Here is a 17,021-nt window from a genome sequence, read left to right on the forward strand (position 1 = left end):
GTACGTGGGGTATCCGCTCTACTAGGAGAGCTTGTGGGCCATTTTCTTATTCAGTCAAACTTCTAAAACTTCTATTGAGGATAGAGATCCAGAGGATGCTTCTCTAACACAGCCAGTACACTGCTGCGCTATCCTTATCACAGTCTGGAGAAAATCTCCACAGGCCCAGAGGAGTCGTACAGATGCATATGATTTGTACAACCGGCCTGCATTACATTATAACATTATAAATTATGGCAGAAGATCCACAAAGCTCCACTATGTACGTGTAAATCAAAGTCTTTGGGTTTATTTTTATTTCTGGCTTTATATTCCATCACTATATGATGTCAGGACCAGTGTTTAAGGGTTTATTACGTATCAACCAAATCAGAAAATTCTGTTTGACGCCACAATGTGTTCTAAAGAATAAGCACAAATCTTCACTCTGCTTCTGGCCCACCATATAAAGAATATGAGAGTGCATTTCTCCCCAGTTGATCATCGATCTTAGTGAATGGTGACGGTACAATACGCTTCTTGTAGTGACTCTTTATCTCCACAGTCTCTCTGAGAGTCCCATAAAGCACCACACTGTCCCGCCGCTCCGTCCAGCTGACAAGCACCCTGCAGGGACTTAATATTTATCACTCTCCGGGCACTTCACTCCAATGCATAGCTCTGTCTTTACATCACGGAGCAAGCAGCAGCTGCGCAGGGTTTAGTGCTCTCCCAGTATGTCGAGGATGAGAGTGTGTGAGTGAGAGGAAGAGACAGAGCGGGAGGGCAGAGGTTGCAAATCACATTAAGGAGGGGTTTTAACGGCCCCAGACTGAGATCCTCTGTAACAAAAGCTGTCTTGTACGAGTCGCTCTGTGCCACCGGTCGCTGTCGTGGGCTGCTAATCTCACGGTCCGCAGCTAATTAGAGGAGGTGGTGGACCGGGGTCTCAGTGGAGTGGTGTTAGAGCAACGCTCAGGGTCACAGCACACACACTCTTTTTTTTTTTTTTTGACATGCCATGCCAAGTGTGACAGAGCATCAGCAAGAACGGTAGTAAGAGGTTTGCTGACGATGACTACTTCCAGAGCTCTTTGTAATATGGATGTAAGATCAAAATTAAGTTTCCAAGACACCCTGAAGGCCTCAAGGTGAAGACTGACATTATGAACCACAGCGTCCATGGTTTGAGGCACTGGAGGCCTTTGCCCCAGGTAATTTCCTAGAACACCTTGCTAGTACCAGGTTGGACCTCCTTTTCAGAGCTGCCTTAATTCTTGGTGTCATAGATTCAACAAGGTGCGTTACCCTGCTGGAAGTAGCCATCAGAAGATGGGTACACTGTGGTCATAAAGGGATGGACACGGTCAGCAACAATACTCAGGTAGGCTGTGGTGTTTAAACCATGCTCAGTTGGTACTAAGGGGCCCAAAGTGTGCCAAGAAAATATCCCCCACACCATTACACCACCACCAGCAGCCTGAACCCTTGATACAAGGCAGGATGGATCCATGCTTTCATGTTGTTTACACCAAATTCTGACCCTACCATCTGAATGTGGCAGCAGAAATCCAGACTCATCAGACCAGGCAACGTTTTTCCAATCTTCTATTGTCCAGTTTTGGTGAGTCTGTGTGAATTGTAGCCTCAGTTTCCTGTTGTTAGCTGACAGGAGTGGCACCTGGTGTGGTCTTCTGCTGCTGTAGCCCATCTGCTTCAAGGTTGGACGTGTTGTTGGTTCAGAGATGGTCTTCTGCAGACCTTGGTTGGAACCAGTGGTTATTTAAGTTAATGTTGCCTTTCTATCATCTTGAACCAGTCTGGCCATTCTCCTCTGACCTCTGGCATCAACAAGGCATTTTTGGCTCACTGGATGTTTCCTCTTTTTGGGACCATCCTCTGTAAACCCTAGAGATGGTTGTGTGTGAAAATCCCAGTAGATCAGCAGTACTGAAATACTCAGACCAGCCCGTCTGGCACCAACAACCATGCCACGTTCAGAGTCACTTAAATCACCTTTCTTCCTCATTCTGATGCTCAGTTTGAACTCCAGCAGGTCGTCTTAACCATGTCTACGTGCCTAAATGCACTGAGTTCCTTCAGATGTGCCCATTTCCTGAAACTCTGTCTTGATCTGACAGGTGATGAGATGCTTAATAAACAGTTTGAAACACACATTAACAACAAACCTCAGCAGTCTCTTACCGTGGTGACTTCTCGTTGATGGTGTTGCTTCCCTGAAGGTCTGACAGCGGCGTACGTGGACTCTTTCGGGTCACACCTGATCACGAACAGACAGGTTGGAGTCATGTGAAAGAACACAAAAACACACACACACACACACACACACACACACTCTCACCAACACACCAAACAGACATAAAGACAAACCATTCCTTCAAACCCTTCCCAAACAGGACCCCACCATGTGACACTCCAGTGTTATTGCAGTGAGTGTTATGTGCCTTTTTATTGGACGTAAAATCTGCTGCAGATGATTTAATATTGAAACAAAGATCTGTGAGGTTAATAGTGAGTTGCTCTTGTTAGTGTCGAATTATGAAGGATGATACTGAAGAGTTATTTAGTTTAATCTGGACTGAAGGTTTATCTGAAAACCTTGGTTAGCAATTAAAAATACCAATACTCAAGATAGATTTGTCCCATAATTGATTATCTAATGAAATAAAGCAGGCAGTGACCATTTAGGTCAAACTAAGGAGAATTTAAAGAAGTAAAACTCTGAGCAGAGTTTCATTAAAGCTACAGCTGGTAATTTCTATAAAATAACCTTTATGTCATATTTGCTTAAACTGTCACTGTATCCTGACAGTCGTACATGAGACAGATGATCTGTGAAAACCATCATCTTTCACTGGATCCTCTTAGTGCTCTTAAAGGCATCTGCAAGAATCCACTGTGCCTGAATGAAAACAACCAATTAGAGCAAACGGTGTCTGACGCAGTGTCAATCACTGCTCAATCACAGCTGAATATTTTTAAGCACATGGCTTCAGTTTTGAATCCTTTCAGGTCTCGTAGCTCTCGGAAAAGTCGCTCTGATGCAAGAGATGTAACCTGTATATGTTAAGTCTTGTGTGTGATTTATCCTCGATTCATTGAGCTTTTTTGTGTGATCCCCATTTTTTGATTCATTTAAGGACTCTTTTTGGACAACGCACCCAGAGGTTTGAGCACAGTGGTCTTTCCCAAAATCCTTGATTCATATGAGCAGAGGAAATCTCTGCTCGTTGCTAGGCTAATTAATACAATGTAAAATGCCATAGGCTCGTGCTAATAATGTTAGCATGACATATTTGTTTGGGAAACATGTTTAGTATAAGACAGTTGTTTTGTCAGTGAACCTTGTGAGTTGTAATGGAGCCGAACTTTATAACGTTATCTTGCTGTTATCTTGTTATCTATGCTGCTGTTGTCCCTGGCTTCATGTGAGTAGAGGAAAAGTCTGGTAGCTGCTAGGCTAATTTATACAATGTAAAATGCCATAGACTTGTGCTAAAAACATTAGCTTGTTGTATTTGTGGGGAAAATGTGTCCAACAAAAGACAAGTGCTTTATCTGTGAATGCTGCGAGTTACAGTGAAGCTGATTTGTGTACCTGTGTTTGAAATTGTCGCTGTTAAGCCATGTTTAATGTGTGTTTAATGTGTGTTTTGGGTGAGTTTTGAATCAACTAAACTTTACAGCACTTCACAGAAAGTGAAGACTGGTTGTTTCTGTTCAGGCACGGTGCATTCTTGCACATGCCATTAGGAGCACTATGAGGAGGCAGAAGAACCTGATTTTCGGTCCCATGTACTACTGACAGGATATAATAACAGTTTCAGCAAATATGACAAATAGTATTTTTTTTTTTATATAAAAATTGCCTACTGAACCTTTAAAGCTTCTTTGTTACGTTACTACAGTGTGATGTTTTTTTTTTTTTTTTTTTTGCAGTGACAGGCCTACAGCTACTGCATTCACAAGCATTCCCTCTGACCCGATCAGTCACAGTGATGAGCAATCAGGGAACTCTACAGCGTGTGTGTTAGCCTTCTTAAAATAAAAAAAAGCAATCTGGCAGAGTATTTTATCAGGTGATTTAACAGTGTACCGTTTTCAGTTTCATCACTTCGTACAACATTTTCACTCTCATCAGGAGCTGCAGGGTGGCACAAAACAAAAAGACACAAACACATCTGAGTGTGATGAAATGTTTGTCGAGGAAAAGTGACCCTTGAGAGGAGTGTGTGAGGTCGGCTGTGTGTGTCCTGCACCACATGTAAAAGCTGCCTGTGAGCGGGTTAGTGATGTCTTAAACCCCCTCAGTCTTCTATCACCATCACCAGCCTGTGTGGGATTAGTGGCAGGTGAAGTTGGTTGATATTAAGATGTGTGCTGTGGTGGACGAGCAACTACACCCACTGCCCAAACACACAGGACTGGACATGAACGTGTAGCTGTGTGACAAAAAAAAAAAAAAAAGTGATGGATGCCTGGAGGTGTTGATTCCACAGACCAAAATTAGCCGATAGAGCAAAACAAGCATGCATCTGTCTGCTAGCCTTTCACTAACACAGTGTAAGTGACAGGATGGCTGAAGCATGCTAGACAAGAACAACATGCAAGACGAGACTAAGAACAAATGCATGCAGGTGCACAAGAGAGAGGGAAGAGGGAGACAGAGGGAGCGGAGACCAACAAGCATCTAGTCTAATGATAGGAAATAAGAGCTGTAAATCAAATATAGCAGAAAATAAAAACTTTTCTCTTTAACTTTGAATGCTCTTTATGATTTTGATCTCTTTTGGCTTGACTTTGGCTACAGCACAGTGCAGTAAAACTGATGATGTTGGTCAGCCTCTTCCCTGCAGTTTCCCATGTCAGGGTCTAACATGAAAGTAAGGAGGAGTTATTGTTGTATTGGCAGCCTTACTGTACTTCTCCTCTTTGCATCTCTGCAGGATCTCTAAGCTTCTCTGATGCACAGGGTGCTGCAGAAAGCTAAAACTATCCACACTTTTCAAAACTGCACAGGGAGCAGCGTCATCATGCCCTTGGAGAAGCAAAACAAAAGAAAAACAAGAGAGCAAAAAAAAAAAAAAAAAAATACACAAGGAAAGAGAAGGGAGGGAAACAAGAGAGAGCGAGAGAGAGAGAGAGAAATGACAGATTAGACAGCGAAGAAGAAGAGATCAAGAGATGCAGTCATCTACTGGAGAGATACCTGTGCAAGACTTCTGGAGAGAAGATGATTGACATTCAAAACTGCAGCAGTAGGATGTTTGTCATTGTAGTTCAGTGAGTAGGTGTTCGCCCCCCAAAGGCACATATACAGTGTCTTCTAGAAGTTTGTCTGCGACCTGATTCTACAGTCTTTGTTCTCTTAGACAAGGACTTTGAAGGTAATCTGACTTTATACTTAGACTTAATAATAATAATTAAAAAAAATAAAAAGAAATCAAAGAGGAAGCATGTCAAAACTTTAAAGGAATAGAGTATGTAAGATTTAGGGGGATTTAGTGCCATCTAGTGGTGAGGACTGCAGATTGCAGCCAGCTGAAACTCATTTCTAGTTAGATTTTCTTCAGTGTTCATTGTTAAGAAGGTTTTTACCGGCAGCCAAATTATCCACAGAGGTCTCTTCCTCACCAAAACAAACAGACCAGCTGATTTAAGCAAGTAAAAACACTGAATAAAGCAGTCATGTTACAAATCAGGGTTTCTCCTACACTGTTTGCATGTCGCGGACGGGCTGCTCGCTCAGCATCTGCTAATGTGTGCTAACCTCTTTTCTGATCCATACGTTCAGGAGGTTTTTACCCAGAGCTAAATTATCTGCAGAGGTCTCTTAATGTCAAAAACAAATGGATTTGGTGATTTAAACCGGTAAAAACGCTGAATAAATAAGTTTCACTTTTAAATTAGCATTTTTCTTGTGTCGTTTGGCTAGTTGTGGGGGCACTGCTAACTACCTTGGCTAACATGAAAATTCAGTGGTTCTGACTAGAGCCGGTGTTTGGTTTGTCCGTTCTGGGCTTCTGTACGAACCTGGTGGTGCATTATGACGGATTCTGTGAATGAGAATCTGCTCCCTATTGTATGTTGATATAAATAGGATATACAATTAATTGTTTTCAATGAGGACACGCGACTGGCGCACTCAAACGCCAGAGCCACGCCAGAGCGGCATGTGTATGGCCAGCTCATTTTAAGGTTACGAAAACATGACAACTTTTATTTTCAGGTGACTATATACTGAAGAATACATACTCATTATGCCATACTAAATTTCTGCCAATATATCCCCTTAAATCCTACACACTGGACCTTTAAACTTTAGCTCATAATAATAATTTTAAAAAAGGAATCACAGAGTTTACATATTAAAAACTTCACTGTAAAGTCAAAAACAAACAAACATTTTGCAGAAATCTTTTAGAAGACATGTAACAGGTTCCCTTGGGTGACTCTATCTTTAGAGTTCAGTTAGAAAGATTTCTAAAGAATATCTAAGGATACAATATTTCTATATTTGCATAACAACATCTACATGTAAAACTCAATGCGTGGGAGGATCAGGAGGGTGCAGAGCGCAAGTCTAATTCAAATGACGGCAGTGCTGAAAGAACATCTGACATTAATATCTACTGCATATCAAGTCTATCAGAGGGAAAAGAAGGCATTCGTAGAGAGCCAAAGCTGAGAGAGACAAAGAGCAAAGAGCTACTGTAAATACACGGCAGCACTACTGGCACTACGCACACATACTACACGACAGTGACTGCTGAAACACAAAATATGGCGAAGATACAGAAAACTATAACTGAATGAAGAGGACTAAATCAGAACTGCATGGCATGTGAGCAAACAGTACTATACATGGTGAGGAAACTTGGTTTGTGCTTGTAAAACATCTTCATCTGAGCAGCTCAGTCTGCTGACAGCCTGTAAACTGCAAGCTTAAAAAACACAGCAAGAGGAGGCGAATAATCAAATAAGCATTCTTCACTCCATTTAATAGTGTGCTCGTTTACCACTGGTCCCGCTTGAGTTAAAGTACCTGTGAAGCTCACATGCCATTCAGTAAAGTCAAATGTCCTCCTTGTGTTTACTTTCTGCTGCTTTGACACAAACTACAATGAGCACACATTTTTATCATTTTTAATATTTTTCCTAATATAACCACTGAAAATTGTGCAGCAAAATGCTGTGAATTACACAAATTAAACATCAGTTAATACAATAAAAATAATATAGACTTCTTTGACTTTCTATGCCCCAACAATATTTTCCCATCGTCCTCTGCCTCACAGCTTTAATGTGCATATTAGTGGAGTTTCCGCTCACCAGTCTTCTTCTGCGTGTGTCTCTTCCCAGCCTCTCTGAAAGCCACCAGGGCCCTGAAGTAGGCTCGGAGTACCGCCCAGCGGAAAGTGGCTGACGGGTCGATGCCCATCAGGCTGCAGATGAAGGCGTTCTTGCTGCTCTTCAGTAAAGCTACAATGTCTGGGCGCATGTGGTCTGTGTTCTTCTCCCTGAAGTCCTGTGGGTGTGTGTAACAGAGATATACGATGGTAGTCAGAGCTATTACTTGTTTATTTTATTCTGCCTAGCAGTTGCTAATCTTTCTTGGGTCTAATGATCTTTGAATAAAACACTAATACAATCATGAAAGCAAGGTCCGAGAGAAAAAAAAAGTAAAATAGATTAAATAAAGCATAAGCAAATCAATAACAACGCAAAACTATCAGTAATATCAAATTATCCCAGATTATATAAATGAAATAAAGGGAAAGAATGTGTCAAACAAGTACAAACAAGTGGCAGCTGATAATTACAACAACACAGCTACATTTAAGTACACGACCATAATGCCTACTATACACTAGAGGCCATTGAAAAATACTTCTGACACCCTCTCAAATCTAAAGACTGTGAGTTTATCGTCACACACTGTAAGATTTTGCAAAGAATGGGGATCTTGCAGAGTCACTATTTGCAAGACTACAACTAGATCCCTTTTTAAATTATTTCCCATCCTGCTCCTGGTGAAAAATATAACACCAAACCCCCTTTGAGAAATATGCAAATTAAAATTAAAATTTGATATTTCATGGGTCTCATGTGCAGGTGCAAAAAAAAAAAAAAAAAAAAAAAAAGGCTCAGTAGTGCCCTCTACAAAATTTATAAGCAGCAGCCTCCGACGGTGCTTTCACCTACATGTACGAAAGATGTACAAAAAAAGTCTCTTGAAGCCATTCCCTAAACCCAACAGGAAGGTCAGTCATTTTGAATTAAATGTGAAATTTTTGTGCATTTTTGGGGGGTCTGCCCATTGGTCCGACAGCCCATTGGTCCAAAGTCCCGTTGTTCCAAAATCATCATGATGCCCTGTGGTTAAGGTCTGGTTAGGTTTAGGCACAAAAACCACTTGGTTAGGGTCAGGAAAAGATCATGGTGTGGGTTAAAATGAAAAAGAAAGTGACAAACACATAAGCCGTGAGCCTGCTTCACCTTAAGCCTTTCCCAGCTGACCCAGAACCGGTCGCGGTGCACCATCAAGGCAGAAATGCCGCGGAGAGCTCACCACACAACCCCGACCCCAGAGTTAATAACAGGAGGTTATGGTGTTTCACTCTCTCCTCTCTATGGCACTTGTTATCTCGACCAGTAGCCTACTTTTGTTGCGTTTGCTGATCCTCTATGGTACACAAATACAGTTATAGCCTAGTATAATCACACATCGGAACAACGGGACGTCAGACTAATGGGATGTCGGACCAATGGGCTGTCGGACCAATGACATGGACCGATTTTTGGCCATTTCCAGGGGTCATACACTGACAAACTCCTCCTCCAAATTCGATCCAATTGACTTCAAATTTGGTGTGTACCATCTAAAGACCTTTGACATCAAAAGTTGTTTGAAGCTTGAGTTGTTGTCAAACCATGTGACCACAGCAAGGCCTCAGACTTCCATGTTTTGCCATGAAACAGGAAGTGGATTGTAACTTCATCAGACATAGTCCAATCTGCACCAGATTTAACATGTTTTGTAAGGCCCCACTCCTGAAGTCATCTACATGCACATTACAAGTCATGGTGATTGCGCCACCTACTGGCAACGTGAAGTAAGACTTGTCAGGCAATTATCTTTTGATTTACCTGAAATTTACATGGTGTAGTCTACAACTGATTTACAGCCACATGACTAAGTTTGTTCTCTAGCACCACAAAGTGGACACAGGAAGTAATACCAGATGAGAAATGGGTAATTCCAGTACCCTCGCTTTATGAATGATGTACCATTTCACTGCTGTGTGCAGTATCTGACTTTTACATAAAGGAAAAGCCGCGTCACCTGGCGTCCCTGGACCAGGACCCTGAGTTGTGCAGAGGTGCGAGGGCTTGTTCATTGCTGCTTGCAGCTTTAATTTGTTGCATTTTTCTTTCTTTCAGTATTTTATTATTAATTCCTTTGCACATCTTCCTGTCTAATCAGTAACTCAGTGTGGTGACAGTTACACTGACCTTGACCCCATACTTGACTTTGCCGGCATAGTGTCGGATAATGAAGGCGGGCTCCATGACAGCAGGGAACTCGATGTAGCTGTTCCCCTCATGCTGCCGCTTGAACTTATCCAACAAAGTCTGGTTGGTGGCTTGAGGGAAACTGAAAAAAAAGGACAGACGAGTTTAATTTGATAAGTTTTTACATCTGTATTTAATATGAAAACCATGAAGAAAGGAGCTCAAGCAGGCAGGTCACACTGCTGATGCACCGGTTCAAAGCTCTCAGCTACGTCATGAAAGCTGCAGTATAAATCACACTGACAATGTTCGACACATTCCTCATTTAATCATCCACAGAAACATAATTAAAGACTTTTTCCACCCGTCACAACAACAGTTACTACAACAGTACTTATTGTGGATGACTGGAAACGTGGCATGTGATCTGATCTGTAACCAGTTTTGACATTTTATCCTCTGACGCCACAGGTTGAGGATTATCACTCTAAGCTGATCTCGGCTCAGATTTCTCTCCAGTCCTTTAATATCGAGAGCCAGAGATTCTGCAGAAAATCAACAGCTCACAGGAAGAGAAGAGGAGAAGAATGAGACACCGGGGGTTTTTTGGAACGGGGTGAAAACTGAGCTATGAAAACAACATGGCCAAAAGACTTTCCAGCTTTTCCAAGTGGGAGGAATTTGATTCAGTGTCCAAATGGAGAAGAGGGGGAATAAAGGAGGAAATACTGTAGGTAAAAATAGTCACATTACAGTCATGAACCTGAAAGGATTACATTTACTCTGCAGTTTAGAGAGGTTACACTCTAGGTTACTCCATTATGTGGTAATTTGATGACACTTCAAAGATTATAGAGCAGAAGAACAACCATATTTAACACAATCCAAATGTATTTATTGTCTCATGAGGTAGAAAACCTACAACTACCAGAATGCACTGCGCTGCACCGGACAAATAAATGCTCCCCCTGGTGGGTGATAAATGCCAACTGGTCCATTTTGGAACAAGAAACAATATGGCGGCCTGCCAGTAACAAAAGGTATGAGCCAAAATATGTTTCTGAAGACATTTTAGGGAAGAAATAGGCGATACAGTAACAGAATCTCATTTTGCAGTTTGATCTGTGTTTAGACTGAGTTTGAAAGAGAGAAAGAGAGGCAGCTTTCTTTCTCTAGATCCCCTTATCTCCTATTTGTTTCCTGGGTGGTGGGCATACAAAATTGAGGAAGTACAATCTGTAGTTGGAGCAACAACAGCCCTAGAGCTGGAAGATGAGCAGGGAGATCTAGGTGCTGGTTAGATGGAGGGAAGCTTACCACAGTTCATTTACACATTTTACCCATATTGTTATGATACAAAGCTGGTTGAAAATCAGCAAAGTTTCCCTTTTAGCTCACGACGTAGACAGTGAAAGCAGCTTTTATCGCATTTTGGCCACTAGGGGGCATAAGAACTCCAGAACTAGCTGACAAACTAAACTGTTAGCAGAAGATCTTAGCATTTATTTGGAGTTTCAGACCTGCTGAAGATGACATATATTCTAATCCTCACTAAGAGAGAAAAAAAAAAAAAAACGCCACGGAATGTCGTTCTTGTGGGCTATGGCAACAAGAAACCCCTGAGCTTGCCTGAGGAGTGTTGCACCTGCTGCCTCCCTGCCTACCCTTTCTGAAGAAGAGATGAAACGTTACCAGAATGAGACACCACTACGAGCCGACCAGGATCCATCTATCATCAGAGTGTCACCATCATATTGCGCCAGCAATAAGCAGCTTATTTTTTGTGTTTTTTTGTAAAATAAATAAATTAATTAGAATAAATAAATAAATAATAATTAAAAAAAATAAAATAAAAATAATAATAATTATAATAAATTCGAATATTATTCGAACTCTACTAAATTAATTTGAAAATATTCAAACTCAATTTCATGTGCTTTTGACAGCCCTAGTGGAAACGTTAGGGTTTAGGTACCATGTCTGAAGGGTTAGTTTTGGTTCCAAAGGTACCATACCAAAAGTGTTTGGTGGAAACAGGGCTTATATGGACAGACATAAGTCAAGGAGAGACAGGGAGGGGTGTTACACACAGCAAAGGTCCCCTGCTGTAATCAAACAAGGGATATTGCAGTTACATCAGGATACCTGCCAAGTCTGCTTTTACCTGCCAGGAGTTCTTGACAGTTTACCTCACAGGAAAATAAAATGAATTTCCAAAAAACAAACTCATCAAACAGGAAGCCAGACGGACAGGCTGAAAGACTCACTTGCACTCCTCATCCAGTAGGTGGAACAGCGCTGTGGGCTTCTTGCTGATCAGGTTGATGCAGCCTGTGTTATCGATGTAGTCGATGTTGTGCCAGGTGATGCCCTCTGCCCTGTATTCCTCCTGCAGGGACGCACAATGCAAACAGAGAGCTCAGTGTCAGGTATACCCTCATTAGTAAGACTTTTCTTACAACTGTAGACTTTTTCTTTGGATGCAGTTCTCATGTTGCAATAAAGCGAACATGCCAGCAGCTCCGACTGTGAAAGAAAAATGCCTTTTTTCATCACATCTATATGTAACTTCATCTTTAAAATCACATTTGTATTGTACTTTTATGTTTTTAAGCGGTTAGAAAAAAGAGATAGATGCAGAGAAAGAGTCTTGGTAAACTGCATCAAATGGCATCAAAGACTCGAGACACCCATGAAAACATTAATTATCAACGTGCAATCAAAAACAAACAACCGGTCCGATGTGGGCTGAGCTGTTTTAAATGTTTCAATCAAAGCAACAATGTTGTTTGTCTGCCTGCTTTCATGTTGTCTCCCCGTGCTATAAAACACTCTTCAGATCTTGCCCGTCCTCTTGGTGGTTTAATAATGAGAGAAGCATTCAGAGCATTCATCATTTGTTCTTCCCCCATGCTGTACATGTTATTTTCCTGTGTTCCTGGGAAAGAGATTTAACCAATAACGACCTTAATCCTGGGGAGGTTTAATAAAAATCACTGCAGTCTCCTTTTCTTTTCCTGCCCCCGTCTCTCCTCGTTACCCTGAAGCCAGAAGGCTGAAAAAAGAAAGTTAATTACTAACAAATTTGACATGAAGAATAAAAACGGAAGATGATTCTTTGCTTCTATATTTGGTAAAATAAAACCAAATAACCGAGTGCTGATATGGACAAAGTTTTGCATGCTGCACTCAAATAGGGTAATTTTCTGTTTCACTTCTGCTGCTGGCCGTCCTTGTAGAAAAATGTTTGACATTAAGATAGCAACAGTTTGACAGAATCAGTCTGCGATACATTCTTTGTCCTTTGCAGTGATTTGTAGTTTGCGCTGAGCTCTCTCCGTGCAAACAATCCAACTGATTACATTCGACTGTTAACAACTAAAGATTTAACTGTCCCCTCTGCTACCCTTCCCTGAAAAGTGAAGCTGCTTCGTCCTGTTGGATTTATCACAATATCAGAAACAAGAGCAGTTTCATTTTGATTCTCTGTTTCTCAACATGGCCACGGTGTTTAGTCAGTGGAAAAACAACCATTTGTCTTTATGGAAACATTTTAAGTGGCAGAAATGGTATTTACTTGATGATTGTGAATGCTAACTGTTAGTGCCACAGTAGCACCAAAACACAAGAGCCATAAAGTTGCAAAGTGACTCATAAATATCAAATACACAGCTATCGTTATTTAAAATCCAGCTACTGTAAGCTCCTGGTCGCACCAGACCAAGTGAGGCTGCAGCAGCAAGACATTAGCATGAACTGAACTTTTCTCTATTTTTAAGAGTTACATTGTCTTGCTTTAAAATCAATGATATTAAAAAATGAACTTAAGCTCACTCTGAACAAAATCAACCAGTGCTGGAAGATAACCAAGTTCATTCACTTAAGCACTGTACTTAAATACAAATTTGCAGATGACTGGTTGCTCTGTATATACAGTCATACATCAAAATCTTGAGTCGGGTGCTGGTGGAGAATGGGAAACCAGAGAAGCCAACATGTGTCGGCCACTGCAGGTCTTCGTCAGGGCTTTCAAAATATACAACACAGGTATGGCCCCACTTGTATAGTAGCAGGAACCAATAGGAGGCCATCACATGACCCATATAATGACATGATAGGTGAAACACAACATGTTTTTTGTTATTTGTCATTATTCTCTACCAAGCATTTTTCTCACAGCCTCCACCGCAGCTCTTCCTTTTCATTCTGTGTCTGACTTAACAAAGTCATTTCTGTTTGTCATTGAAGCTGCTCTGTTCTGTTCCTGGGTGTCTTTGCTGCTGCTCTCCCTGCCTTTGGCTTTCCATGTAGGCACATGGAAGGGCAGGGAGGTTTGCTTCAGGCTTTTTGCATATGGAAGGGCAGACAGGTGTGCTCTCTCTGTCTTGGGCTTTCCACATAGGCGCATGGAGGAAGCTGTCTGCGTAGACTTGAGGAAAGTGTTAACTAAAGTGACTGAACTGCTTTTTGTGGCATCGCCCTGGAAGGAAACACGGTGACTGGTCACTAAAAAAACACCCACCTTTAGTGGCTAAAAAGCCGCTGGAAATGCAGCGATGACTAACTGTAAAACAACCATTGTCTTGTATAGTGGTCTGCAGCCTGGCAGCCACCGATAACAAAGTCAGCTCATATACTCCATCACTTCAGAAACATAAAGTTGTAATGTATTTGTGGTTTGCAGAAATGTACAATGCTTATTTCTCACCAAAATGTTTTCAGAAACATATTTTAGTGTACTGTTAGAAAGTCTGTGACCTGACGCCATGTTGGAAACATGAGTGACGAACCAAGCACCACCCGCCGGATGACCCAACTTTCTCATTTTACGGATTATCTGTCTCATTTAGTGTTGTGAGCATATTGTGACAGTTTATAAAATACGACAATTTTTTCTTTTTAACAAAAGTTAATAACGATAGCTTTAAGGAACATTTTCAATGTAGGACTTTTACTCATAACGGAGTATTTTTAGATCTAAAATTTCTACTTTTACTTCACTAAATAATGTAAGTATTTCTTCTAACACTGAAAGTGACCAAAAATCTTTCCTGCAAATATGGATATTTGTTTTGTTTTATTTACTTTTATTGAGAAATTGGATAAGTCTTTTCTTTCACTATGCTGCATGTTTTGGGTTTTTTGTATTTTGAGAGGAACACAGGTTACAGAGCGTATTAACAACAACACATACACAAAGGTATCAGTGAATTATCTTCTGAACTGATATTGGTTTATGTTGTTTAGTGTCTTCTGTACACACCTGTGACCTTACAGTTTATTTCTGGCTGCAAACCAAACTTCCTCCTGGATAATAATAAAGTTAAAGCTGCAGAACACGTCCGTCTTTTCTTCCTTTCGCAATATCAACATCCCAGAACATGATAGTTGTCTCTGACTGAGTGACTTACTAATGACAGGTTTTTACTCTTGAGTCTTTTAACAAACACTCATGACACACACACACACACACACACAGGCTGGAGACAATAAAAGGAACACCTGTGCAATATAATCTAATACATCAGCCCTGGAATAAACATTTGTGAAGCTTATAACATTCAATTTGTGTGTCAGATGGGTGCTGACTCAAGTCTTTGGTAATCACTGAGCTGTGGTTTGTGGGGGTGCTGTATTGGATTGCATTATACTGCACAGGATACTGTATCCACCCCCTCCATGTGCCTTTAAATCATTTTCCGACTACTGATGTGATTCACTCTTATTTTGACTCAACCAACAGTAACATGCTGAATCGGCTTCTGCACAATTGCTCTGCAGGTTGTCCTCATATTTTGCTTTTGTTTCATCATTTATACCAATAATTATGTTATAAATAGCAGCCTGTTTCCTACGAATGCTGCTTTACGGGCCTCTGTCTGTCATCACAACGTTCGTCTGGTGCTTTTTTGATGCTCTTTGGGATTGAATAAACCTGGTGGCGACAGACCAACATGAACGATCAGATTATTCAGATGTTACAGATATAATTATATACCTTATATTGTACATATTTTTCTTAAGATTATCATGTGTGTTCTGAAAGGGTGACCATTTTCAGAATATAACATAATATAGGTTAATTTGCAGTGGTTTTACAGGTCTGGCCCAACTGAGATCAAATTGGGCCGTATATGAACTAAAATGAGTTTGACATTCCCTGTAATGTTTGTGAATGTGTCTATGTTTGCATTTTTTAGTATGATTACTGTATTTTTATCACCATTCAAGTTAGCGGAGGGCTAAATTGGAAGTTCGTTGCTCAGCCAGCGGAAGTCTCGAGTGCGCTTGCTTAATGGGCCACACAATGTGGATGTTTCGGGTAATTTTATACCTCGGAAATCAAGCTTTTATGGCTTTATGCGCCGCTGAGCAACTTTCATTGGAATGAATGCTATGTCCAGTTCTGTTTATACATCTACGGTCGATGAGCAATAACGACAGATATGTTTAATCTACCGTCAACTATTTGTTGCCACTAACATCCTCCTTCCTACCACATTTCTACCATGGAAATCTTCCTTCTTACCATCATGGCAACAGATGTAAAAGTTGGATAACTCACTGACAAAGTTGATTATGCTGTATTATTAGTATTAATATTATTATACTGACAATCTCTTCTTTCATTTCATGTCTTTCAACAATTACTGGCGGAGACTTCGTTTGAAAAGGTCAGAAAAATAGAGCAAAAGAAGAAAATGAGCACTTTTCTCCCTGAAAATGACCATCGATGCCCTTAAGCAAACCATTTAATTGCAAAAACTTTAAATGTGTCCCCAAGTGGAGTCGCAAAAACCATCAAGCGCTACAACGAAACTGGCACACGAGGACCGACCCAGGAAAGGAAGACCAAGAGTCACCTCTGCTTCTGAGGATAAGTTCATCCGAGTCACCAGCCTCAGAAATCGCAAGTTAACAGCAGCTCAGATCAGAGACCAGATGAATGCCACACAGAGTTCTAGCAGCAGACCCATCTCTAGAACAACTGTTAAGAGGAGACTGCGCCAATCAGGCCTTCATGGTCAAATAGCTGCTAGGAGACCACTGCTAAGGAGAGGCAACAAGCAGAAGAGATTTGTTTGGGCCAAGAAACACAAGGAATGGACATTAGACCAGTGGAAATCTGTGCTTTGGTCTGATGAGTCCAAATTTGAGATCTTTGGTTCCAACCGCCGTGTCTTTGTGAGACGCAGAAAAGGTGAACGGATGGATTCCACATGCCTGGTTCCCACTGTGAAGCATGGAGGAGGAGGTGTGATGGTGTGGGGGTGTTTTGCTGGTGACACTGTTGGGGATTTATTCCAAATTGAAGGCACACTGAACCAGCATGGCTACCACAGCATCCTGCAGCGACATGCCATCCCATCCGGTTTGCGTTTAGTTGGACGATCATTTATTTTTCAACAGGACAATGACCCCAAACACACCTCCAGGCTGTGTAAGGGCTATTTGACCAAGAAGGAGAGTGATGGAGTGCTGCGGCAGATGACCTGGCCTCCACA

The 17,021-nt window shown here is 41.2% G+C and overlaps 1 protein-coding gene across 14 annotated transcripts in view; it reads right to left on the reverse strand.

The window, feature by feature from the left end:
* myo9aa (myosin IXAa) overlaps nt 1-17,021 on the reverse strand; it is a 164,030-nt gene that overhangs the window by 38,585 nt on the left and 108,424 nt on the right. For 9 of the 14 annotated variants that reach the window (XM_078174077.1, XM_033627486.2, XM_078174067.1 and 6 more), the window contains 6 exons: nt 11,784-11,905; nt 9,517-9,658; nt 7,333-7,528; nt 4,919-5,038; nt 4,097-4,144; nt 2,185-2,260 (listed from right to left, as the gene is read on the reverse strand). In XM_078174077.1, the coding sequence (XP_078030203.1) occupies nt 2,185-2,260; nt 4,097-4,144; nt 4,919-5,038; nt 7,333-7,528; nt 9,517-9,658; nt 11,784-11,905 (704 nt within the window). The remainder of the gene's footprint in view (nt 1-2,184; nt 2,261-4,096; nt 4,145-4,918; nt 5,039-7,332; nt 7,529-9,516; nt 9,659-11,783; nt 11,906-17,021) is intronic. The other 5 variants (XM_078174079.1, XM_078174078.1, XM_078174056.1 and 2 more) reach the window with 2 other exon arrangements.

Source organism: Epinephelus lanceolatus, chromosome 2 (genome assembly GCF_041903045.1).
Source record: "Epinephelus lanceolatus isolate andai-2023 chromosome 2, ASM4190304v1, whole genome shotgun sequence".
In the NCBI taxonomy this organism is placed as follows: domain Eukaryota; kingdom Metazoa; phylum Chordata; class Actinopteri; order Perciformes; family Serranidae; genus Epinephelus; species Epinephelus lanceolatus.